The following is a 27,140-nucleotide window of genomic DNA, read 5'->3' as shown; positions in this document are numbered from 1 at the left end:
ACAATTACTAATGCACATGTGTAATGTCTTTATCATGTTTTGTTCATTTACTCACAACAAAAACCTGACAACTCTCAAGTTCTAAAACACTTTTCAGAAAAGCCAAAACCAACACATTTTAAAACTCTGAAAATCTTTTAAAACAAATAAAAACAAGTAAAAATAGACTTTCAGTCTCTAGATAGTCTGAGCCTCACATGTAAAGAAATAACAAAATAATATGACAAAGAAGATAAAGCACCTGAGATTAGATAACATAAGTTTTTGTGAGCCTAGCTACAGGCACTGCCGGGATGCCGGTATTGTGACTGGCTATGCAGGAACTCTGACTGGGGCAGAGGATGCTAAACTTCCTAAACAACACAAAACCTTTATGAGTTGATTTGACATCATTTATAGAATTCCTTCATTTTGAAGAAATTGGGCTATTCCAGTTGAAATTGATACACCCCTATGGAAAACAAGACTTTAATATCATGCACAGGGGGTGTAGATTCCAATTCACACTCCTTGAGTGGAAGATTAAGGTTATGTCTTCCATAGGGGTGTATAGATTTCAATTGGAAGTGTTCAATTCCAATAAGGGGAGAAAACAAATTTAACAAGTGACATTTAACTGTTTTGAGTATATGCATGACTTGTATAATTGACATTTATGACAAGAAATAATGAGAGAAATCAATGACTTCCTAATACTGTAGTCACAGTGTGAAGTGTTTGTCAAATCAAAGTTTATATGCCAAAAATTATAGTAACTGTTTACAAGGGTTATAGTTACACCACCACAAATAATGAAAATGTTGGCAACTTGTCACTTCAAAAAAAAAGTGCACTCAGAAACCAATTCAACATCAGCAAAAGATCCAGTGACAGTTTGACATTGAATAGTAAATATGAATTGCTGGATTAGAAAATTTAAATACCCACGAAAATGGTGGTCTTTGGCAATTATCGAAATCAAGTACTAGCAAAATTAAATAGCTTTATAGTAGTGCCCCCTAAACTACACAGTATGCAGGGTGGGGGTTGCATAACAATTTGGGTGGGGGATGATTCAGTACTCCCCAGTCCAAAATACAGACAAGATTGAAGTATTAATTTGTGTTTTTAAAAAATGATACCTGCAAATAAAATTTAACCAGTTCAAAAGCCTAAAATTAATTTATATTGCCCTTTTCCTAACGAACCAAAAATCTGAAAAATAGGGTCAAGTTTTTAGGTGTTTTTTTTGTCACACTGAATCCTCATGTATAAAATTCTCAAAATGCTTTGCCCGTTTGTAATGCATACTCCACAACTCTCATATGTGACCATCCAGCACAACTGAGCCCTGAAGTCGCCAATCATCATTTTTGAGATATTTAACCAAAATATTCTGCTTGAAATTAGCTTTAAAATGATGTACATCATGTCTATAGTACTTGACATTTAAATCAATAAAACAGTCAATAAATCCTTTGTTTCATATTGTTTTTGTTAAGTTCAATGGAGCATATCTCAATAGTGGCACTGGCGACATCCGGGCTCAGTTGTGGTGGATGGTCACATATATTCAAAAAACGAGCCTGACAAACCTTAAAAATCATTGCTAACATATTTTGTGGTGAACTTGCATTTGTTAATATTGTATGTGGCAAAGAATATTATTTTTGAAATATAATCTGACAGATCAACAGACCTCGACTTAGGAGCTTTAAGTGCACTCAATACAAACCTTTTTTAGCTTTTCTTAGGCCTAATGTCCCTGACAGCATATAAATAGTGAATGGCAGCTTATAGTTATACAATAAAAAATCAAAATATAAATCAAAATATGTAACAATACATGCAGTTAGCTATAAAGCAGAAGACAAGATGATGGCAATCATTTTGGCACCAAGTGGATATAACTGATAAATTGCATACATTCTGTGCACAAATTGCTCCACCTGATAAGTGATATTGGGATTAAGCCATGCCTAATTACAAAATTCTTCTAACCAGATAGGTCTACAGGCATGAGAATACATTTCAATGAAAAAAGCGTAAAATATGGCAAAAATGTTCAAAACAGGCTTTAAGAAATAATAAACTTGGAAATTTGAAGGAAAAAACAGGAATTCCTTTTTAAAAAGGACTGAATTCTCTTGCCTGTAGATATCTATATCCTCTTTTATCTCTGATAAAGTATGCACAGAAAAATTCAACTACAGTTCAACCTCTCTTATCCGGCCATGATGGGACCAAGCATTGTCCAGATAAGTGAAAATCCGGATAAGTGAATTACATATAATTTTGCATTGACTGTCCCAAGGACTGAAATGGTGGCAACAAAATATTGTTTAAACATGGTGTAATAACACTAAAAGATGGCTTTAGATTGTTCTTTGCTACATAGATGTCATTCTAAGCATTCAGAGCATGGAATTACCTGTGGTAAATCATCAAAAACATATTTCCCTGTGAAGATTTCACATCCGGATTTACAGAGAGATCCATATAAAAGAGGTCCGGAAAAGAGAGGTTGGACTGTATATTCCATACTTACCCACTTCACTTCAGGAGTCTCAATAACTTCTCATCGACTGCAAAATGTGACTATCAACTTTGTTACCACTCCTATGTCCAATATGGAGGTTACCCTTCTGCACTTTTTCATAGAGTAACCAAAGTTTGAACTTGAAAAAATCTGATCTCAATTCATTTGAGCCTGATTTGAGCAACTACTTCCAATAAAAACTTAATACAGCCACTTCTGATTTGGCTTCAGAGGACAGGTGCAAATACTGTACATTAAATCTCAGTTCCTCTCTTGTTAAATTCTTCTGCTGCACTGTGTTGTTTCATAAATGATAAAGCAGTTTGAACTATACTGACCTCAACAAAACTTCCTCCACATTATTCAAATGTCCCAGTTTGGTTATAATATTATTTTGTCTCTAGAATCTACTAATTTTTACTAAATATATTGGCAGCTGAATACAGGGGGAGGGTGAGTCTCATGGCTGCCCTCTGTCCATTACTAACAAGCACACCATGCCTATAGTTAGTTACAAGGTATTCATCATAGTGTGGGGGTATTAAAATACCTTGGGGCAAACAGCTCACGCCTACTTGAGGGTTGATACCTGTAGTCCATTAATTTTTGTCCTGTATCAATTTTCCTCCTTAAAGAATAAATTTCCCATAATTATTGCAAGAAAAAAGTATGTGCAAAGCTGTGCAACACTCAGCCCCCAAAATGCCAATCTGAAAAAAAAAATCTTATTTCTGCAATAAACATTGAAAATCAGCCTTTTCTTGATGAAAAAAATATATAAAATGTCCACTTTTTTAAAGAAAAAACATTGAAAACAACCCTTTTTTGAAGAAAAAATTCACTAAAGGTCCACCTTTTTTAGCTCTCTGCACCCAACCCTAAATCCTGGCCTGTGTATGGGATATGGCAAGCCTTTCTTTTGCGTTATTCTTTCAATCTTTCCCTTCTTCTTTATTCATTTCCAACCTCATCATCCCTGTCCTTCCCTCCTCCATCTTTATTCATTACTTTCTTCCTTCCTTTCCTTCTTTCTTTCTAATATCCTTCCTTCCCTGAATTCTTTTTTGCCATAAAATCTTGATTATTTTGGTTTCATCTTCTTTCTCTCCTTCTTTCTTTCTAATATCCTTCCTTCCCTGAATTCTTTTTTGCCATAAAATCTTGATTTTTTTTGTTTCATCCTTTTCTTTCCTTCTTTCTTCCCTCCAAGTTTGATCCCTCTGTTATTTCAAGACTTCTTTCTTCCTTTCTTTATTTATTCCTTTTTCTTGTTTCTTCTGTCTGTCCATGTTCTTATGAGGAGCATGAACATACTCTATGTGGCAGCTATTTTTCTCTGAAAAGTACAAATTTATGAACCTTATATTTGACAGTGAATTGTACAGCAACTGGATTATGTATTACATGATTTACACTTTCTGATCAAATTTGCCCACACACTTTAAACTGAAAACTGAAACTCTTCTGTTTTCAATTGGAACAAAGTGGAACTAATTTGGCAAACATCTGAAACATTCTACAAGTGATTATGTATTAACCATATGGAAAGATATGGGTATAGTGTTAAATAAAAAGCAAAAAAAAAGCATGGAATTATTCATGAATGATGTACTTTTGTTTAACTTGGTATGGTATCAAAGATGAATGTTTTCACACATTTTAAAGTGCAATTTAATTCTCTCCTCACAGGTGTCAACTTCAGTTGAGAAGTTTCAAATTATTTTTATTTAATTGGACATTTTCAGATTTGTACATTTTTATGACCATGTTTGGAATCAATACAAACAAGCCTAGTATTGGTTCAGTGGTTCTTAAGATATATAATATCTCAAGACTTTTTATGTTGAAGCCTATGGCTAGCATGCAGAGCATTAATTTACAAGCATTCTAACACATTTTTTGCTTATTATGTTCCTACCATATGAAAACAAATGTGGGTAGTGTTAAAGGAGGATTTCGTGATCCTAGCATCCTCTTTTTATGACATTTTCATTAGATATCCACGAAAAAAGCTTATTTCCAAAATTTCAGTTGATTCCGATTTTATGCGTTTTGCGAGTTATGCATGATTATGTGTATTACACTGCTCCATAGACAATGTGTTGTAATTTCGTTCTGGTGCACCAGAACGAAATTCAAATTTGGCGATATATTTTTGCTAAACGAATTAATCTGCAAGAAATATTTGGTACATAAACATTATGTAGCCAGAGGTATCCAGTGGTGTAAAAATCTCAACTTTTTTGGGAAAAGTGGGGGATGAGGCTGTGGATCACGAAATGCCCTTTAAGAAATCTGATAGGAACATTTGCATAGTATTCTTTGTAGGACCTGAGAACACATCAAATTACATTCTGAATATGAGGAATGTCCTTCTGACATCAAATAATTTTGATATTTTTTAAAAATATTCCGATATTTTTTAATACAACTTTTACGGCAAATTATTAAAAATTGATATTTTTGACATTTAACACATTTTTTTCAATACATTGTATAAAGATATACATTTTATTCCCCAAAATACATACATTTTTTAGGTCTTTTGGGGGAAAATGTATATCTTCAATTTGTATTTAAATCGGGAATTAAAAAAAATCAAAATTATTTATTATCAGAAGGACACTCCTCATATTCAGAATGCAATTTGATGTGTCTGATGTGCTCTCATGTCCCACAAAAAATACTGTGCAAACGTTGCTATCTGAGAATTACTGCTAATTAATGATTGCAATTTGTTGTTGTAACATGTTCATAATAAACATGAATATAAGCTAATATATGGTTATATTAATGTTCTCCAGCAATGACAGTGATATTTGATATCAGTGCTAATAATTTCCCCAACCATAAGTTTATTTTGATCCGTTATATGTACGCCTAAATACAATAACAAAAGACAGACACTTTTTTCCCACAGATCTGGAGGAGTGACAACCGGGAGATCAATATGGAACAATTGTTTCTACTTTAAAACTGAAACTTCATTTTTTCCATAAATTCTGGCACAATTATTTCCCCAGTTACCGTCTACAAATGTAGGCCTACCGGATGCTGAACATTAATTTTTCAAGTTCTTATTATATTTTTTTCTATGACTCACTTTCAGACAAAAATTAAAACATTGTTTTATTTTTATATGCACTTTCTCATGTTTCTGATGAAATTGAAATATTTTTCAGCTTTTCACAACCGTAAACCTGAATAAATGGTTGCATGGGGCAATTTTCCAGCAAACACAAATCGTTTGACAGAAAACGTTTTATTATTGGGTTATATAAAAGGTATAAAACGTTTTATAACATTCCAAAACATTTTTGAAAACTTGATGCAAAACATTCCAACAACATATTTTAGAGTTGACAAAAAATGTTGCAAATATACAATAAGGCCTAAAAATAATTTTTTGATTGGCGTAACATAGAAAAAAAAATTAGGGTAGGTCTGTCGGCAATTAAAAAAAAAATTATATACTTTTAAAGCTGTAAATCATGTATCTATATAATAATACGCTATTCTATGTCTGTAGATCTGTCTGTCTGTCTGTGACTGCTAATGTGAGGCCGTTGTAGGTCGTACGGGGCCCAAACTTGGTGGGTGGGTGTAGTTCTGTCCTGGTAAGAAGAAGTTTATGTTCGTTAAGTCATCTGACCCCGGTCCTTCTCCCAGGGGTCATCTGAGGTCAAATTACAAAACTGTCGTATGGGCATGAAACTTGGTAGGTAAGTCAACTTTTAAAGCCAAATTTTTGGAAGGTCATTTTGGGGTCACCAAGGGTCATCTGAGGCCAAATAAGTAAAAACTGTCAAATGGGCATCAAACGTGATAGGTACAATTACCATCAGCCAGGTAATCGTGGCAAATTTAAGAGCCAAAATTTTGGAAGGTCATTTTGGGGTCATCCGAGGTCACCCACGGGTCATCTGAGGTCAAATTAGTAAAAACTGTCATATGGGCATGAAACTTGGTGGGTTCAGTCAACATTTAAAGCCAAATTTTTGGAAGGTCATTTTGGGGTCACCAAGGGTCATCTGAGGTCAAATAAGTAAAAACTGTCAAATGGGCATCAAACGTGATAGGTACAATTACCATCAGCCAGGTAATCGTGCCCAGCCGAGAACCGCCAAATATGGGTAACCGCCTAGTAATAGAGGCTTTGGAACATTTTTTGTTCTTTTTTTTTAATTTAAATTTTTAACATTGTGACAACATTTTTAAAATGCTGTTATGTTTTTTCAGATAGAACATTTATAAAACATTTTCACAACCTTTATACCCAACATTTAAATGTTATTAAGATGTTTTGAATAAAAACAAAACATATTTTTAACACGTTTATAACATTTAAAGAACAATTTAGTGTTGGTTCAGTTAACACAAATGCTCCAAAAGACCCCAAATTGTGCCAAAAGTGTGTGCTAAAACACCTTTGATTTCAGCTCTAAAGACCAGAAAGCCATGAAAGGCCTTTGATTCTATCAGACCAAGACAAAAATGTGTACTATATGTAACTTTTCTTTCCCCTTGCTCGGAAGCCCTGGGTAATACTTGGGCCTATATCAGGGGCTGTGCAATGTCACAAACTATGGACCAAAATGCCAATCACTAGCAGTCACGTACAGTGGCGACAACTGAATTTTTTCTGAGGAAAAGGAGGAGAGCTGGGTAAGAAAATTGTAGGAGGATCATCAAATTTGTCTAAAATGTTTGGCCTAAAAAGATAATGTCTTTATTTTGATGGGGGAGTAGGGGTAGCAAAATCACAACTTCCCAAGATTCCTCTGATGCTGCCACTACCACCAAAGCATTTAAAGTCAAATAATTATTTAATATAAAAACATTGTTTCATTATTTTTGTTGCAGGGAGTACATAATAGCTCACAATTATGAAAAACTGAAGATACAGGTCCCAAATAAATTACCACCATTCAGGTTTAGTTAACCCTAACTCTACAAAATCTAAGAAAACCACTATGCATGCAAATTGCTATGGATTATCCATGTGATGACATGGCGCAATCAGCCCAAGCCATACATACGCACAGAATTGCTGGCCGGGCCAGCCCCCTGTGTCTACCTTTCAATGATTTTGTACTTGGCACCCGAGGGGTCTAAACTACAAATCCCGGGTTTGAAGTAACTTCTTTGTTCATCTTCGCTCCTTTTTCGTTCCTTTCCATTCCAATAGCCAAAAACCATAATCATGCATATAGGCCTACACGCTTTGTCCTTTTCCTTGATTTGTACTAAAGAGTTGTGGCACAGGTTGTGGCAGGCACCAGGGCATTTAGCCCCCCCCCCCTTCCCTCACACACACACCTTGGGGGGCTCTGCCCTCCAATTATCTTATCTTGTCTAAACAAGAAATCCAAAAAAAATTAAATAAAGTATCAATCTACCCAAGACAGCAGCAAATTACAGATGTTTGCCACCCCCCCAAATAATCAGTTGATAAAACCTTCACTCACTCTTTTCACTCCAATTAACATAGGAGTGAATGAGACCCAAACTAGTTAAATTCAATGTTTTTGCAATTTACTAACATTGAACAGATCACTCAAAGTCACATTCAGGAAGTATTTTGTTGTACATTGTGAAATGTAACAGACCTGCCATGGAATATCATGATTGATATTTCCCTATAGCCCATGTATTATGTAAAATAATAGCTTGTAAAATATAAATCAGGGATTAATAAAAATAATATCCCAGGCTCTTCAAAAGCACAAACTTGGGTCTGTTTCACAACATATCAAATCCCCTCCCGGATCAAACCTCAATTTTTAATCCGATTTTGTGATAAAGCAGTCTTCCATGATAAAATAAAACCAAACCATATTCTGCATGTTTGATATTTTGCAGAAACATATTTATGTTTCAATTTGTTTCCTTAAATTTTAAACTAATTATTTAATTAAGATTTTATTATAACAAGGGTAGAGTCTGAAGTTTTACGGAAAATGGAGAAATTTCACCAGTGGTGTAGATTTCTTTTTGACATTGGGGGGGGTGGGCTTGGAAAAAATTTCTTGAAATATAGTGAATCCGGCACCTTTTGGCAACAGAATACATCTTTCATATATGCGCATGAAAATTTTTGCCATTTTGAAGCTAAACTAATGAAATGTTGTGCAAAAGTGGAATAAAATTGCGCGTAGTGCGAAAAATGTGGGCTTTGGGGGTTAAAAGCCATAATTTGGTCAGAAACCCACATACAGGCGTCAACATTGGGGGGGGGGAAGGGGGATGATTGTATGGACCATCCCCCTGGCAAAATATTGGGGGGTGGATTTTGGACTCTAAATAAGGGGCTGTGCAATTATTATGAGCCTTGTAGGGGTAAAATTGGGGCCTTCATAAATATAGGACATCCCGTAACTGTCCAGGCAACATTGGCTTCGGCCATAGACTGTCATAGATAATGGTTTATGCGTGGGCACAATCTTCTACATAATTCAGCTCATTCAGCAAATGGGAGGGAGGGCCAAAATGTCAATTTTCAACAGCAACCATGCAACCCTATAGGCTATTGCCGTAAACATACACCTAATGGCGTTATGGGCTCCCTTGACATAAGTGGAATTTTAGGCACAACCTAAAAGGGCCCTACCGTAAAATTCCCACCAGCAAATAAGGGCACGGAAACTTAATTCTTGTTGGGATTTCAGAGGAGGGAGCTCTCTATTTTCACATGAAATTTACCCCAAGGAGCCTAGGTGCGCCATTGTGCGAACGTTTACGGTATGCATGTTGCATCCCTCCTACTTTGGCAGCTTTTCCCAAAGTGTTATTCTAGGTTCTAGCCAAAATACTTTGCTTTTCGATTGCACAGGAACCTTTTACTTATACACACTCTCTTTCATATCAAGTTGTGTTATTCTAGGTTCTAGCCAAAATACTTTGCTTTTCGACTGCACAGGAACCTTTTACTCAGGGCCGGATTTACCTTTTTGGAGACCCTGGGCCAGGCCAAAATTTGGAGGCCCCTGACGCACTGTGAGAAAGGCATGTGCACTCACATGGCCAAGTTTTTAGATTTTACTAAGACATTTGCGCGCGAAGCACATGAAAAAATTCAATTGTAGACTATTTTAGCCCAAATTGAAACTGAATTTTGCTATATAATACGCCAGTGCGCGCGAAGCGTGCAAAATTTTGCAAATTTTTAACTCTATTTTGGCCCCAAACATGGTGTTTTTCGGCTAAAATGGAAGATGCACACTGCACAGGGCAATTATGGGGTCCAGGCCCATCTGGCCCTATGGTAAATCCGGCCCTGCTTTTACTTAAACACACTCTCTTTCATATCAAGTTCTGAGCTAAATTGATGAATGTTTGTAAAATGTGTAACCAATTCTTAAGTGCTGTGACTTGCAAAAGAGCAACAGCGTATAGTCAGGGGCATATAGCCTAGAAGTGAACATTAAAACAAATCCTTTCAAAGGATATTGGTACCCTCAATTAGACTCAGCCCTCCCCAATCCAATGATTCATGCTAAACTACTGCATAAGAACACCCCCAAAATCAAAAAATACCTAAATTACACAACCTGGTGGGACAGTACCATTTCTGAAATACCTTTTGGATGGAAGTGTTTTTTGAAAACAAGTGTATTCAGGTGATATTCAACCAAAAACACTGGAAATTTTTGTATTCATATTATATCCACACATTAAATGAACTATATTTTTACATAGTGCTGCGTAGGTGTTTTATTACATAAAAAAAGGTACAAGTATGTGTGTAATATATATAAAAAAAATACATTGATTTATAATGTAATCTATCTAACATAATATACTGTTAATTTGGTAACTTTACATTTTTACTATGAAAATGTTAAATTATCATATCACAATGAAATTTATTGAAAATAGGGCACTAAAAATACAACTATAAAGTACATACATGTACAGAAATTAATGTAGAAGGCCACAATGGCCATTAAGCACACATGAAAACAGAATACATGCTTTTTTTATAGTTTCTTGATTGCATGAATGAACTTTATGTTCCTCATTACATTATTATCAATGATCATGGAGATATGCAAACAAGTTTCTTACTCCCGATTCCAGAACACACTTTTTTTTGGGGGGGGGGGTAAAAATATTGTCTTCTTCAGCCAAGTGAAACATAACCCAATAGCCTGGTACAAAACACTAAAAATTGTGCATTTATACAAAAGTAGTTAAAAATCAGCAAAACACACAAAAAATACACACAAGGAAATGACCTCTTTTACAGCATTTTGGTCCATAACCAAAGTGAATTTTGGTGTTAAATTGTCCTATTTGGTCAATTTCTGATTTATAGTGGCCTGCTTGATACAAGCTGTCTGTAGGGTCACTCATCAAGACTATTAATGTTTGAAAATGCCAAAATAATTCATTATTTTCAAAGTATCAGTGTTTTCACCAGTTTTAGCAATTGGAAACATATTTTTGTTTGTAAAACATATAAATTCATAACTTGGAAGCAAAACCAGGCTCTTTTCTAACTTTTCTAGTCCCTACCTTTCGTGAAAATTTCTTCGTCGCATTTATTTCCATTTTACTTTAAATCAACACGCATTTTAGGTCAATAATGAAACTGATGAAATAATGCAAAATGAAAAAGTCACCTCACCAACCTGGAAAAAAAGTGATGATAAACTCGGAATTGACTTTCATGGGCCTTATAAATGTCAAGCAGTATGTGACTGAGCACACATCCTTTATGATCTTGGCATTGAAGGAGTCTTCCTGTAGGTTCCTTAAGGATCAGAGAAGGAAATGTCACTGTTACCTACAAGGCTAATGAGTGAATGCAGGAAGTATACAGCAGCATATCACAGGAGCAGCAGGATGACATAATCTGCATACAATTGACACCAGTGACGTATTAGGTACTGAAAATTTCAACAGTGCACAGTGATTAGTAAAGGGGGAAAAACATGTTTGTACCTTCATTAATCAAGAAATCATGTCCAGGAGACCCATTCTAAGCCACATAAAATGGCCAGGGCTGCCCCCTGACTCCCACCTGGCATTTGCCCATGGAACACATCAGAGGTTCTAAAGTTAATCCCTCCCTAGACCCCCTCCGCACTCATACTTTATTTAAAGGCCCATTCAGTGATTTGCTAATCCCGACGATTGTAAAAATCATCACCATTCAGATTTCAGTACCTTTGTCATTGTCATAGATGTGCTAACACAGCCTGCTAGTGGTTCAGCCGAAAGTTGCATATAAGACAAATTAAAGCAATTTACATGAATCTGTAATTTATATACTGACAGTACATAAATTTACTACATGTATTTCAATTTAATCAACACTGCAGCTTACTTTGTTTTTTGCCAAATTTTTCATTTCAAAAATTACCAAATGACAATTTGAATGACTTACCCTTCACTTTTAAACAATGTATACACAATTTTAATTTGGTTACACTTGCGCTGGGATCACTGCATGGGTCTTTAATTGTGATACCAACACGTTAAAATCATGTTAATTACATGACTGGTTGGTATGTTATTTCAAACAACAAACACTAATATATTTATACATTTGTCCACATCATCTAAGGCACTATAATTGTAAAATAAATCTTTTTTTTTTCATCTAGAATTCTAGACATATTTATCATATAATACTGTATGGATTGATCGATTTATCTCTAGTGAATATAAACAATACATTCTGATGAATCACACAAAAATATAAGAATTTTCAGAATATATGCCCCAAGGTGACGAAAAAACCAAATGTTCTACCAGCCAGACTGACCCAGACTTTGCATTTGGGTTTTTTAGATGTGTGAAATTAAAAACAGCCATTTCTTGGCCGATATGGATTGATTATGACTGAAATTTGTTGAAAAATATTTGAAATAATTTTGCAATTTATTGACAAATATTTCAAATGTTTGTAAAAAAATAATTCTTTACAGATTTTTCAATCTTTCTGTGATTTTGTTCGAGTCCATACAGACATGGATACCCTACTTGGCACAAACAGTCTGCCCGTAAAACAGTGGGTTTTTTTTGTCCCCAAAGTGTTAGTTACAGTTAATAAATTGTTTTTGATTCTTAGCACCATGGTAACATCAGTAATTAAAGCCATAATGTACGATCTTATAATATGAAATTGGTTAATTTTTTTTCAAACCTGATTTTTTTTGCATATTTGTAATGTTTACACATGTCCCAACTTGCACCTAAATGGAATCGGTCAAATTTGTTGTCTTTTTAGGTCAACAGAGCAAAGTTCGACATATTATCATAATTTAGAAATTATGATAATATGTCCTCCCATAGAACTCCATGTCAAATGGCCACAATAACCAGTGGGGTTTCTTTTACTTTACCTTGTTATTTCAAATTAAAATGGACAGCAACCCTTTCCGCCAGTTATTGCTAATATAATTTCAACATTTTGAATGAAGAATAAAAAAATTCAAATTTGATGGAAATCGTACATTAAGGCTTAAAGAAGGCTCATTGTTCAAGCATTGGAAGACTTGTTGGATATAGTGGTCCATATACTCTACTCTCACTAATGCAGCCTGTGGTTTCTAAAACCAGACCTCTTCTCATAATTCCGTCCAGTGTTATTCCGTTTTCCTTGTCATCTACCTGCATCAAATTGTGTTCCATCGCAACACCACGAGTCAAGATCAGGTATGTAGCACGCCTTTTGTTCAACCGATGATGCAATTTTTTCGGGCAATTTTTATTTTGTTCATATTTGATTACAATAATATATACTTGAATTGGGAAAAAGGGTTCTAAAAGGGTCCTTTGGCTGTAGCTGGGCTCTATGGGGAACCTTCTTGAAAGAACCATTAAAGGTTCTCCGAAGGGGTTTAGAACCCCTATTGGTTCTATCTACCATTTTGGGTTCTTGAACATATACAAAACCCTTGTTTCCTGAGAGTGCTCCACACAGGACAAAACATTTTAAGTTGAACCTTTTTTCTCTAAGTGAATAGAGTATAGCATGAAGACCTGAATTGTCATATCTACACCCATACCCTTCACTTTAATATCTACACCCATACAATTCACTTTAATATTTTGTTAACTTTTGTCTATTATCCCTGTGGTTTTTGGATTTTTACTAGCGCAGTGTCAGTGTACACCACCCTGGTTTACATACTGTACTAATTTGTATCTTGTCTTTGTCTTGTTTCCCACATGAAGTTGGTATACATAGCTCAATCTTTCTATTTTTTCATATATAATCTAGGTATCCTCTTGTATCATCCTTTGATCCTTGATATGTTTTGGAGGCACACCATTACCCACTTTGTATATCTTCATCCTCCAGATCAAAGTAAAATGTCCAACCGGTTGCACTCTTGGCACCCCCAGCTACACCACTGCTTGTGGTCTACTTGTTGGATAAGGAAGAGTCATAACTCTGAATTTTATGCCCCTTGCATTATTTCTGAATTATGAAACTCAGGAATAGTGAAACATAACCAGCAACTATCTTCTCTTGTAAACTCTGCTCATCCAAAAAATGTGCAGTGATTTATAGTGCGCTACACACAGGCACAATACCTAGAAGTTGATCCACAAGCCTCAGCACACTTTACAGGTGTACCAACACGTTCTTACCAACTAAGTTGTTTTCAATATATTGTTCTCTAAAATTGCTGCAGGTAATTTGGTTTATATACAAAACAAAAATAAATGCTATATAATATCTTAAATTCCTCATCTTACTGTAGATAAGTGTTTTGAACACAAAAATACACATATTATACTAGGGATATATGTTACGGCACCCTATGAATTTAGTAAAGTAGTTGTGCTCCAGGAGCACTGTTGATTGACAAAATCTCAAATGTGCATCCTCTTTCTTAATAGCAATCACATGTTTATATTGTAAATAATCTTTTTGCTACTGACATGACCTCAGGTGTGCTCAAATCATTTCTTTAAAATAGCATAATAATAGATAACTGTATAGTTGTAAAAAAGATTGAACCTTTCAAAGCAGAATTTTACTGGATTAGTAAAATTATAAAGTAGAATTTCAATGTATTAGTATAATAAAATTAAACAAAGCTTAAATACTGTAGTGGAAGAGGTGCTTAAGTGCAGAAATATATATTCTGAAATATAAGCTGTTGTTCAAAAACATCACTATGTTATGGCATTAACAGTTATGGCATTAACAGTTATGGCATTAACAGTTATGGCATTAACAGTTATGGCTTGGCAGCTGTGTCATTTTCTGCTTTCTGATCACTTAGACACTTCTTCCACCATAGTCTTCAATTGTAATTCTGGCAAGTCAATATTTGAGATGTAAATGTGCACAATAGTAAAATTGTTACAGTTCGTAAATGAACAGGGACAGGTCAAACCTTTCAGAGTTTTGACTTGGGATGGCGCTCTATTGCTCCACGAATGTATCCAAATGGCTTTTCAGTAGGCATAAACACCTAAAATGAGAAAGGGGGAAAAGAAGATAAATGTTCAGCATTCATTTACTGGTTTGTATAAATCAATCATTATTGGTATTGGGCTGTTCCACTCCCACACAGGGGGTGTAGATTTCAATGGAGTCACCAATTCATATAATCCCATTTGAAATTCACACTCCCTGTGTGGAAGATTAAGGTCATGGCTTCCATAGGGGGTGTATGGATTTCAACTGGAATATCCCAGAAAACCAAAAAGGTTTGTCTCAAAGCTTGCGCAGACATTTGTAAAATCACACAATTTGAAAAAAAAAGAAATGCAGAATTTTTTTTTTATTAAAAATTTTTTTTTTTTTTTTTTTCCAGAAAAATTCGCGAAAATCAGATTTTTTTCTCAAAATACCATAAAAATATCAAGTCAGGAATAAAAAAAAAAAAAAATCGCATTTCGCATTTTTTTTAAACCACTCGTGAGCTTTGAGACAAACCTTTTTTTTTTTTGCCTCACTTTTTCAGGAAATATTTTCAAACCCAGTCTTTGAATAGACAACTCCAGTTTGATGGTAGTTTCAAAAGCAGTTAATACCAGCTCACATGAGGGCAGCATATAATTTCTGTGTCAGTGCCAGAGAGGGGCTGGCCAAGATTGACTACATTTTGACATGTAGTCATTGGTTTAGCATGTAAACACAAAACTTTGACCACCCACCTTAAATTGTTATGACAACACCACATAACTCACCTCATTGTTATTTTGCATTCCAATCTTTGCCAAATCAGCCAGGAAATAGTGCACATTGGGCATTTCCATATCAACCCGTTCCACCTGTCAAAATTAAATTATTTTGTGTAAATTCTTCACATGTGTGAATTTTTATATGCAAATCATTTGTCAGGCCTCCAGAAAATTTTCTGCTGTAACTTGATGACAAGTGCTGGAAATTTTCTGTAAAATAACTGAAATAGGCTTATGTGCGTGAAGTGGACATCACGAGCGCGAAGCACGAAGTCGTAACAGCCGGTGTCCAGGGCCCGCTTAAGGGCCCTTGAAGCTCTCAGGGTTTAGATGCTCTCTCGTGCAATCTGAGCCTTATTTTGGAACAGTTTTTTATACAAATTTACACCCTTTTCACAAAAAACTCAACTTAAAATTTCAAAGTATTACTGTCAAAACTGTCAAAAAAAAATTTTAATTAAAAAAAAAACAAAAACAATTTTTGCGACCTCAAGTACTTTCTGGGAACGCTGTTCCCGCGGTTTTTGGAGGCCTGTCATTTGTCATGTAATATCAGTTTTCTGAGGGTTTTTTCACTGTTTATCCTTTTACCAGACTATAGTAAACTGCAAACATCATCAAAATTAAACTTGCTGTTCCTGATATATAGATGAGTTGAGTCAGCTGACACATGGGGGTGACCAAGATTGACTAATACCCCGTTTACATTGGGCGAAAGTCGTAATCAAATTCACTAAAGTCGTAATCGACTTAATTCGTATCATAAGTGTAAACAGGTACAGTTGTAATTAATCGTAATTCAAAAGTCGTAATTCCAATGATGATTTGCATCATTATTCATTTCAAGTGAATTCAAATAAGTCGTCATTAATTACGACTTTCGCTAATGTAAACAAACACGTTGTTGAATTCGAATTTACCTGCCGTAACCATTGGTAACAAACGAATTCGATATTCGTGAATTCATGCGAATTTGGAATCGAATTCAGCCGATGTAGTGTAAACACCCACCAAACGAATTAATCTGCTGTCGTAATTCAAAATACAGCTTAAGTCGATTACGACTTTTGCCCAATGTAAACGGGGTATAAATGTTGACGTCATGCATCATTGCTTTAGCACATAGACACAAAACTTTAGACAAATAATTCCAGAAGCATATTTATGTCATCAAGCAATATTTTACTAGTCTAAATCAGTTGGGACGTAATAGTGCACCCTAGTGTAAAGTCCTGTTTTCACTCTTTTTCGCACATTGCTACAATATTTTTAAAAGTTGTATGCTTAAAACAGGAATGTAAGAATACATGAGGGAAAAAACCTTAAACTCTGGAAACAAAAACTGGAAAAAACCCATGAATTTGGGCTAAAAAGTCATTCCTAAACAGGCTGAAAATAAAATAAATAAAAGTATGGAAAATTTGGATAAAAATATCTGGAATTCCAGATTAATCCTGAAAACTTAAGGTGGTACTACACCCCTTGATAAATTTGTGACTATATTTGCATTTTCCTCAAAAAATAATAACACACTGGTATCGTAACAAAAGTTATGTATATTATAGGGGCAAGGAATCCAGTTACTACAGTGGAATTTCAGTGACTCAAGACAAGCAGTACGTTATTTCTTCTTCCTTCTTCTTCCTATATACGTGCATACCTCAAATTGAGTATTGTCGCACGGGCTTAACATGCACAGTGTTTTTTTTACCTATGCACAATCCTGGAACCTAGGATAGATTGCAGATCCGGGGATGGTTCCCCCTTCTCTTTTATGGTAAGAAAAGAGGTAACGCTAGAATACATACATAATGAACAACTACAGTGAAGTAATTGGATTCCTTGCCCCTATAATATACATAACTTTTGTTACCAGTGTGTAGTTTGAGAAAAATGGAAAATTAGTCACAAAATTTATCAGGGGGTTAAATACCACCTTAAATTCCTGTTAAAATGATAATGAAATGACATAACATAGTAGTAAAGTTCTTGCCTGCCAAATGGGATTCTTGATTTTTTTTGTTTCAATCCATAAAACCTAAAATTGTTTTCATGTGGAAGTGAACATATGTGACCATTCATCTCAAACCGCTTGTAAAGTCGGCAAATTGTATTTCGAGTTACAGTGCAAAATGTGCATAAAGGTTGTATTCATATTTACCTAATGTTTGTCCTACATGTTTCTCATTTTAGTGTCAGTCAAACGCCAATCTTTAATCCTATTGTTGAAGAGGATTATAAGCTTATACTTATGTATAGAGTTAGTAAATAGCTCTAGTCTTTGTTTGCTTTGGCCAAAGTCTGTTCAAGTGCATGGGTTAACTAACAATCAACAATGAGAGGACAATCCTGAACCTCGTTGACTTGGGGATGATTTGAAGTGACCACCAATTATGACAATTTGACATGTAATACCAGGGATGTGGAAAAAGAGAATGTAGCACCAAAATAATGTACCCTTTTACTGAAGGAGCAAAGTTTAACAAGCCATAACTCCGCTTCTGGATATTGTTTGAAGTCAAATGATATATCATTGTAAAGCTTATGATGTATATTTTCTAAACACAGAAGAAAACAAAATTGACCAGGGGCCGACTTTACGAGCGTTTCGACGTGGAAGGTCACATATTGCAGTGGGAAATATAAATGTGTGCCTTTTGTCTGGACTGGTATTACATGGAAAAGAAAAACAAGAAAGGCACGGAAACATAACTTAAAACTTTCTGTGTAATCATTCAATAAGTTGAACTGCATAGAATGCCCATCAAAACGGAAAAGCTCATAATTATCGTTATTTTTATTGCACAACATTTCATCATTTTATACATGTATAACATACATGTATGTACAAGTGCACTGTATATCCTAATTGAATCCACCTGTTACTATAAACTAAAGGTATGCAACTCAATCGACAGCCTCAGTCTATAGTCCATCAACTCAGAAGTACAGAGTAAATAGACTTCGGAAACTGGCGGTATGAGAATAATTATTTCAATGCAATGCATGTGTAAATGCTTCTTTGGCGTGCCAACTGCTGCACGATTTGTACTTGCCGAGCATACCACACTCTTTATGCGTCACATTCTTTAACACGCAGTGCGTATGACGCAAAGCATCAACCCCCGAGGTCACAGATTTGGTTTGTAGTTCTATCAGATGGGATAAAGTGACAGAGTTTGCAACGACTGCGCAGTTGTGTCCAAATTGACCTCTTGACCAAGTTTAGTTTTTATGACTTCAGAGAGCGATCTTGACACAACGGCATGTTATATGTATAATGGTACGGTACACATGTGTCGCTATTCAGTCATGCAATGGCGCAAAACCAAAGATGTGTAAGAAAATTACGATATGAACTATAAGTTATTCAGTCGTCACTTCGTAGCATAACACAAATACATGCGCAGTGTAGACGAGTGGCGGATTTAGTCTAAACCCATCCCAAAAAGAAAGTATCCAGTTTAATTTTGGTCCATAAGTCAAAGATGGGGTCTTAAATCAAGACCTACCAAAAGTATGTTACAGATATATTTATTCCGCGCAGTTTGATACCTCATTTGTCCAAATCGATGGAGTATTTGTGACACAATGACCTTTTGAATGCACATATACCCAGGATTTTACAGTTGCAGTAATTCCTATTGATGTGGCAATGGTGCTTCTCAAGATTCTTCATAAAGGTACACAATAACAGAGACGGACTAAAGACTGTTAGGAATACTGCAACTTGTAAAGCTGAGGTGATTGCATTCGAATAGTCATTGTGTCATCAATTCTGCATTGATTTGGACAAATGAGGTATCAAACTGTGTGGCATAAATTTGTCTGTAACATATTTTGGGTAGGTCTTGATTTAAGACCCCATCTTTGACTTATGGACCAAAATCCAAGTGGATACTTTCTTTTTGGGATGGGTCTATAAGAGCACCAGTCTCACCTGAGGTATTTTTTCCAATATTTGTTTCTCTGCAATGTACAATGTGTTTTGTACTGATGGTGAATAGATACCAGTTACAGGTGGACCAGCAAAGATATCCAGGATGGTGCTCCTCACTGTCTCCCTGTATGTGTCACAATAGAGATGTATAAGGAAAAGTGATCAAAATATGGGTTCCTATGGGCTATTCCAGTTCAAATTCATACACCCTGTGTAGAAGACAAGACCTTAATCTTCTGCAGTGAGAATTTCAAATGGGGTTACCTGAAAGGATGGCATTTGAAATCTACACCCCCTATGTCTTCCAAAGGGGTGTATGAATTTCAACTGGAAAAGCCCTGTGAGTACAGGTTTGAGTTATTGGTGAAATAACATATAATACAAGGGAAAGAAAACATCAATAAAAGATTGATTATTAATGATTTAATCACATCATTTAGCTATACATTTTAAACAAACATAGGCCGAGTAAATACACATTTAATAAAGTAAGAAATACATCATCCCTTCCATAATAATAGTGCAAACTTTACAGCAATATATGATGACAAAATTACAGCCCTGGATGGATTAAAACAGTCACAACATCCTACTCCTTTTTAACACTGACTGTATTTGGCGAAATGCATATCTATATGTAAACAATGCATGCTATTTGTACACAGGACTAACATCATAACATTCCATCCAAAGGATGATGCACTATCATGGTTCACTTGCCAGATTCTAAACAGAGTGCAGAGCACTGAATTTAATATGTTGCTATAAACAGTAATTACTCTCATGCAGATATTTATATTATGTGAGAATAATTTTTAACTCCCTCTCCCTGAATAGCTTGGTCTTTATTTTGTTTTGGTTTTCTCCAAAAAGCTCTTTTAATCCGCTCCATCTTGAGTGCTTTTCATAGCTCTCTATCTCATTTAGAAAGACATAACCATGCAGTTCTACTTTTGTAACATAATTTTGCCAAAACAAAACTTGCATCATACATACCATGCTTTATCAAAATCCACACGAGTGTCATTATAGACCCACTTACAATCCACAATAGTACTGAAAATGCGATCTTTGGTTTCTGGAAGAGATGTAAACTTATCACGGACAAAGCCGACAAAACCAGACTGGGTGGACTTCAAAATCTTCATGTTTTTCAATCCGCCACCCACAACAGGTGATTCTGCAATACAAAATAAGTTCAGTGATTAAGATGATATGAAATTACAATATTGATGCCACCTATAATTAGTACTTTTACTTGTTCCCATGCAACACCGCATGTAACTAACGATGGCACCAAGGAGGACAAGGTCATTTCTAATGTCAATCCCCTCAGCATGATGTTCTAATTACATATACCTTGGGATGGGGTACTCAAATAAGGCTATCTTAATTTAATAGTTTGTCTCAAAGCTCCTCTTAAGTTGAAACCTATAATGCGGAAAAATTTCACTTTAATTTTTTTTTATCTGTGGGACAAGCTTTTTGACAAGATTTGACCACCTCCTCATCTCTAAAGGAAATTTCACTGTGGTCAAGATGAAGAATTTTATTGAGATTATTAAGGATTTAGGCTATTTTGACATCTGACGATGTCAAAAAATGATATTTTGTGTGGTGGATTTGGAAAAGCTGGCGATTTTACTATTGTGCACAGGGGCGTTGAGACGAACTATGAATTGAGATGACCTAATATTATAGAGATGATATTTACCAATTTCAAAAAATTTTGAAAATTATTAAATGTAACCATCCACTACAATGGGCTGTAATGTCAGCAGATCTTGTTTTGAGATATGGTCCATTATTACACTTCTCAATAAGACAATAGAAAACAAAGGATTTCTCATAAACTCTTTTTCTGAATTTTTACCATCTTGAAAATAATTAGCTGTGCCTGAGCATGTTATATATCATTATTATTGTAAAGCTAAAAAGCAATATGCAAACACGGACATTACAGGCATTTGTGGTGGATGATCACAAATGACCATTACAATTTTTTTTTAAATATGCTTACTTCAAATTATGCTTCATCTATAATCGCAACAAATGTAGATTTATTGTTTAAAATCCACAAAATTGCAGTAATATTGAAATAACAGGCTTAACTGAACAAACCTTGTATAGCCAAGCCCGAATAATCAGGCACAATTTGGAATTGTTTTTAAATATATTTAAAATTGCCACAAATGTGTTGTTAGTCTAAGCATGTTAAAACTTGATCATTTGTCCATTGCAGCTGCCACAATCACCAACAATACAGCAATTAATAGTGAGTATATATGGTTCTCATCATACCCAGGTGCTTTTCCCCAAACAATGATTTGCTATGCAAGAAGTTTTATTACATTTTTTTTAAAATTTGTTGCAGCTAAAATGTGATGTGTATATCCAGTGAAGGAAAATGAACAACAGCATGAATCTGGACTGACTATTCTTATAAGTTAGGAAAAAATATGTTTGACAGGTTGTCCTACGCGACCTGCACCAAAGTTGACAACAACACCAATTGTTCTTTCTTGGCCTTATCTGTCTGAGCTTTATTGTGGCATTAATATCATTCATAATCATTGTTTATACATTTTAAGCTTAATTCATAAAACATGGATTTGCATATTCTACAAAAAAACGGTAACTTCGGACTCTACTATATTGGATAAAACTATGGTGGAAAGTTTGTAATTATCAAATCCCTTTGGGTGGTAGATGCCTCATTTAAGACAGACTATCTGTCTTAAAAGAGACATCTACCCTTTGGGTGGTATTTAATTGCACAGCCTCAGCAGTGGCATAGCCAGGGGCAAAGGTGACAGCTGCCCCTCCCCCAATGAGTAGTCTTGCTCCCCCTCTTTCACCAAATCATTCTGATATTTTTTAAAAATTTCTTGTCCTGTTATTTTAATCCACATGTATAACATTTACTGTATCTTTGTTGGAATACATCGACATATCTGGAAGCCTGATGGGACATTGACAATGTGAAGGCATGATTGTGCTCCCTAGCAGACTGATTCATCATCACCCATGTAGCTTCTTCAATGTGTACTCTTGACACTAGAAACTTGGAATTACTAACAAAGAAAATCTAAAATACAATATTTCATCTTGACAAAACCAATTTGTTTTTACTGACCTGACAGTTTCGACCATCTTGGACGATGGTCATCTTCAGAGTGATGTTTTTTCTGACTTCTGTACACCAACAGATGGCACTGGTGCGCCCAGAAGTGGATCGTACACATGACTAAGGTGATGGGCCCCTCGTCTCTGTTCATGTGTTCGGTGCTCTCTTCCTTATCCAGATTGCTTCACGGATACGGCGGGCTCCCGAATTACATTCTTTCTCGAGGACTTGACAAACAAGGAAACTCGACAAACAAGGAAACAATCGGTCAGTGAACAATCCAAATCAGCAATTGCGGATCATGCTGTTCAACAAAATCATGTTATCAATTGGAAAGATGCCCAAGTCCTCGAGAAAGAATGTAATTCGGGAGCCCGCCGTATCCGTGAAGCAATCTGGATAAGGAAGAGAGCACCGAACACCATGAACATAGACGAGGGGGCCCATTACCTTAGTCATGTGTACGATCCACTTCTGGCGCTGGTGCGCCTCTGTTGGTGTACAGAAGTCAGAAAAAACATCACTCTGAAGATGACCATCGTCCAAGATGGTCGAAACTGTCAGGTCAGTAAAAACAAATTGGTTTTGTCAAGATGAAATATTGTATTTGAGTTTCTACAAACCTAATGAACCTCTTCAAGAATAAAGAAAATTTATAAAACTTACTGTATCTTTGTTGGAATGCATCAGCATATCTAGTGGCCTGGTGGGACAATGTGAAGGCATGATTGTGTTCCCTACCAGATTGGTTTATCCTCACCCATGGAGCTTCTTCAATGTGTACTCTGACATTGGACACCTGGTAGTAGGTATCCAAGAAATGCTGACACAGCTCTAGACCAAACTGCTCTGCTGATTGGAGCTGCAATTCACAAATACGGATAACAGTATAATAAAAGACAACAATTTCCAAAAACTAAAACCATCCCATGAAAGGGGGAGGGAGTTTGCCTCCCTGGCTTGAAATACCATGTCAAAATTGACTAAAATTTGTGATGTGCAAGATCTTCATTTTAACCTTTTAACCAAAATTAACCTACGCTTGGTCAATTGCATTATTAAAATTACACATTTTGGTAGACAACATTCAAGAGTAACTTTGTTCCATTTGAAAATTTCACCTGTACTCTACTAGTAGTCCCATAATTTGTTTGTGCCAGTATAAGAACCAAAATAAAACCCTCTTCAGACATCCATCACACAAAATGATGTACCCTTCATCGCATCTCAAAATAACAACAAAATGCTCTCATAATTTTTGATGGAAATAACATAAGGGGACAACCCAAAAGATTGATGATGTCCCATAAAGTAAATAGTGTGTCCCATAAGATGCAACATGATCACATCCATTAACTTGTTATTTTACACAACGTGTCTCAAGTCATGTCCCATCTTTATACTCTAAATGATCCCTGCATTTCAGTATGTCATGCTCCACCTTAGGGAACAACCCAACAGCAGTGTTCGAAATATGCCTCAAAAAGTTACAGGCCAGCCGGGGTTGACCTTAAAAAGGTACCGGCCAGCCGGGCCGGCAAATAGATGCCAGTCAGAAAAGTTACCGGCCAGACCAAAAAGTTACAGGCCAATGGCCGGCTGACCGGCCCTATTTCGAACGCTGCCCAACAGTTTGACGATGTCCTATTTCAAAAATGCTTTCATTACAAGGCTGATCCCCTCATCCCTGTAATGTAAGTGTGAAAATTCCCAACTCCAACATTAACTGACATTTTAGCTAGTTCATTACAAACATAATCAGAATGATTGACCCCTTCCTCCTAACGAAAGGACCAAATTGTTTATAGGATGTCGTCTAACTTTTGCTCTGTTATACTGGACAGATTATAGTTCCACTTCATAGCTGACCCCTCCTCCCTGTCTAGTAACAATAGTGAATCTAAATAAATGTTTTTAAGAGCATCTAGGTAACATAATCAACATTATTAACCCCCTTCATCCCTAACAAAACTTTTGTTTACAGAACGCCACAATCTTTTGGGTTGTTCCCTAAAGTTTGTTCGGTTTATATAAGGCAGAAAAATAAAGACTCATAACACTGTGTATTGATATAGAATGGCATGCACGCTGTTGGGCGAAATGCTTACGCTACATTGTAGGTGTGTGTTGCGTATTATGCATGACTAGCGCACACTTATGTGAATCTACACGAGCGTGAGTTGGGACTTTATGGATGCGCACAGTAACAAAAGCAGAATAATTTCCTCCTTATATAAACCGAACAAACTTCAGCAACCAGTTAACTTTCTCCATTACTCACCCCCTTGGTTTTAGCCAAAGCATACACTGTGTTCTTCTGAGAATCTGTAGCGATGATATCTCCATTATCACCGTGTATAAAATCCTTGCGTGATAAAAGACCCAGATGTACAGTCACCTCAAATTCCCTAATGTAATGTTGCAAACCTTCCTGGTGTAGCCTCAGTACTTTCACACAGCTCTTGCCATAGTAGGTGCCATCATCCACAAATCGAGAGTCAGCCATTTTCTGTAAATTGAAGAAGTAAAAATAAATTTATGTTACATGTGTGACCTATCATATGTCAAAACACTCTAAGTTGTCTGAGATTGGGTTATTCCATTTAAAATCCACACTACCCCTGTAGAAGATTTTGGAAATATCTTCCACAGGGGGAGTATGAATTTCAAATGGAATGGACATATTAGCAGCTGTGTTTGAAACTCACCCTCCCTCAGTGGAAGATTCAGGTTGAATCTATCTATCTCAGAGGGTGTGTGGAAATCAAATGGAGCTGCCTAATTCCATTTGAAATTCATACTCCCCCTGTGGAAGGTATTTCCAAAATCTTCCACAGGGGTAGTGTGGATTTTAAATGGAATAGCCCATTGCAGCGAAGTTTCTTAATCAAGTTAAGAAATTGCTTCTCTGCTTTCAGTTTCAAATGATACGTCACTCCACCCAGATTTAATGGGGAGTTGTATGGTATATTGCTGAGAAGAGCTAGGCTAAAGTTGAACCCTTTGATGATTCTGATGTTTAATCTCAGTGATAGCAGAATAAATTGGTGTAATTATGCTGGTATTGTACGGCAAAGTGCATCTTAAATAACAACATTTATCTATTTATCAAATATTTAGGTGATACATATTATAGTAAATATTACATGGCCATGTTTTCATACATACTCTCTTTAAATGCGGGCTTCTCAATTCCGACAACAGCCATGTTTTAATGTGATGCGTCAAAAAATATGCATGAGGTGTCATAATTCAATGGCAAGCTTCTAGCATCATTATAATTAATATCATTTCCAGCTGTATTACAGGGTGAATAATAGCCGAAACTGAACATTTATCAGTAATATTATTGTAATTTACATACAATGCCATATAAATGATGAAGACCTGTTGAACAAATACAATACAATGTCAATACTGATAGCTTGTTAGGGGAAATCTATATGAAGAATAATAATAATAACTACGTTCTTATTTAAAAATAGGAGAAAGAATATGAAATTTAGTTTATGACGTTTAGTTTAAAAAATTGTATTTCATTTTTTAAAGATATTTTAAGATGGTTTGGAAGGTGAACAATACTTATCTTGCACAAACTAAATTTATATTGAAATGAGTATTAGAATGCACTGTCATGTGACATTTTTGTCTGTCGAGGTATCTTAAAAGTACACTCCTGTTTAGGGGTAAAATTTGTTAAGACACCACTCTAAATTCTTTGCTCAAAAGGGCAAATCCTGTTTAGGGCATGTTTTGAAAACCTCGGATGTGTATGTGTACACTTTGAAACTTGAGTGCCCCCGTGTTAGCAAAATGAGAGACTAAAAGCAGCCAGCAACAACTGGTCATAGCAGGGCGCTAACTGTGAAAGGCAAACCAGCCAATTTGCACAAGCTACGGATCTGAAAAAGAAGCCATCACGAATCAGCATACAGGGTGCGCGACATCCCGCTATCTCTAAGGTCCGCTATCTCTAAGGTTCGCTATAACTAACGTGTAAAGTCTATGGAGATCAGAATCCCGCTATCTCTAATAGAGAAAAAGGTTCGCTATACCTAAAAAAAGGTCCGCTACTTCCAAGGTTCGATATCACTCATTTTACATAAGGTTCGCTATCACTAATTTAAAATAAGGTTCGCTATCACTAATTTTGAATAAGGTCCGCTGTCACTAATTTATTGAAGGTTCGCTATCTCTAAAGTTCGTTATCACTAATTCCAATAAAGGTCCGCTATACCTAAGGTTCGCTATCACTAATTTTGTTTAAGGTTCGCTATATCCCTAATTAATTATGGTTCGCTATCTCTAAGGTTCGTTATCACTAATTTCGATTAAGGTTCGCTATACCTAAGGTTTGTTATCACTAATCTTAAATAAGGTCCACTGTCTCTAATTTTAAA

The 27,140-nt window shown here is 35.7% G+C and overlaps 2 protein-coding genes across 2 annotated transcripts in view; both read right to left on the bottom strand.

Moving 5' to 3' along the window:
• The window catches only part of LOC140167015 (uncharacterized), a 99,227-nt gene extending 96,352 nt beyond the window's left edge, over positions 1–2,875 (bottom strand). The window contains exon 1 of the mRNA XM_072190493.1: positions 2,528–2,875. The gene's annotated coding sequence lies outside the window, so the exon portion shown is untranslated. The remainder of the gene's footprint in view (positions 1–2,527) is intronic.
• A 9,257-nt stretch (positions 2,876–12,132) lies between these two features.
• On the bottom strand, positions 12,133–25,252 carry LOC140166567 (uricase-like). Its single transcript, XM_072190060.1, has 6 exons — positions 25,022–25,252; positions 23,407–23,602; positions 20,610–20,793; positions 19,614–19,737; positions 15,680–15,763; positions 12,133–14,958 (listed from the first exon to the last, which is right to left on the bottom strand). Exons 1-6 carry the CDS (start codon positions 25,244–25,246, stop codon positions 14,884–14,886), a joined length of 888 nt encoding a protein of 295 aa, XP_072046161.1. The 5' UTR covers positions 25,247–25,252; the 3' UTR covers positions 12,133–14,883.
• Positions 25,253–27,140: the final 1,888 nt, after the last annotated feature.

This window comes from Amphiura filiformis, chromosome 12, assembly GCF_039555335.1.
Source record: "Amphiura filiformis chromosome 12, Afil_fr2py, whole genome shotgun sequence".
Classification (NCBI taxonomy): Eukaryota; Metazoa; Echinodermata; class Ophiuroidea; order Amphilepidida; family Amphiuridae; genus Amphiura; species Amphiura filiformis.
This window is presented reverse-complemented; position numbering and strand designations above follow the sequence as displayed.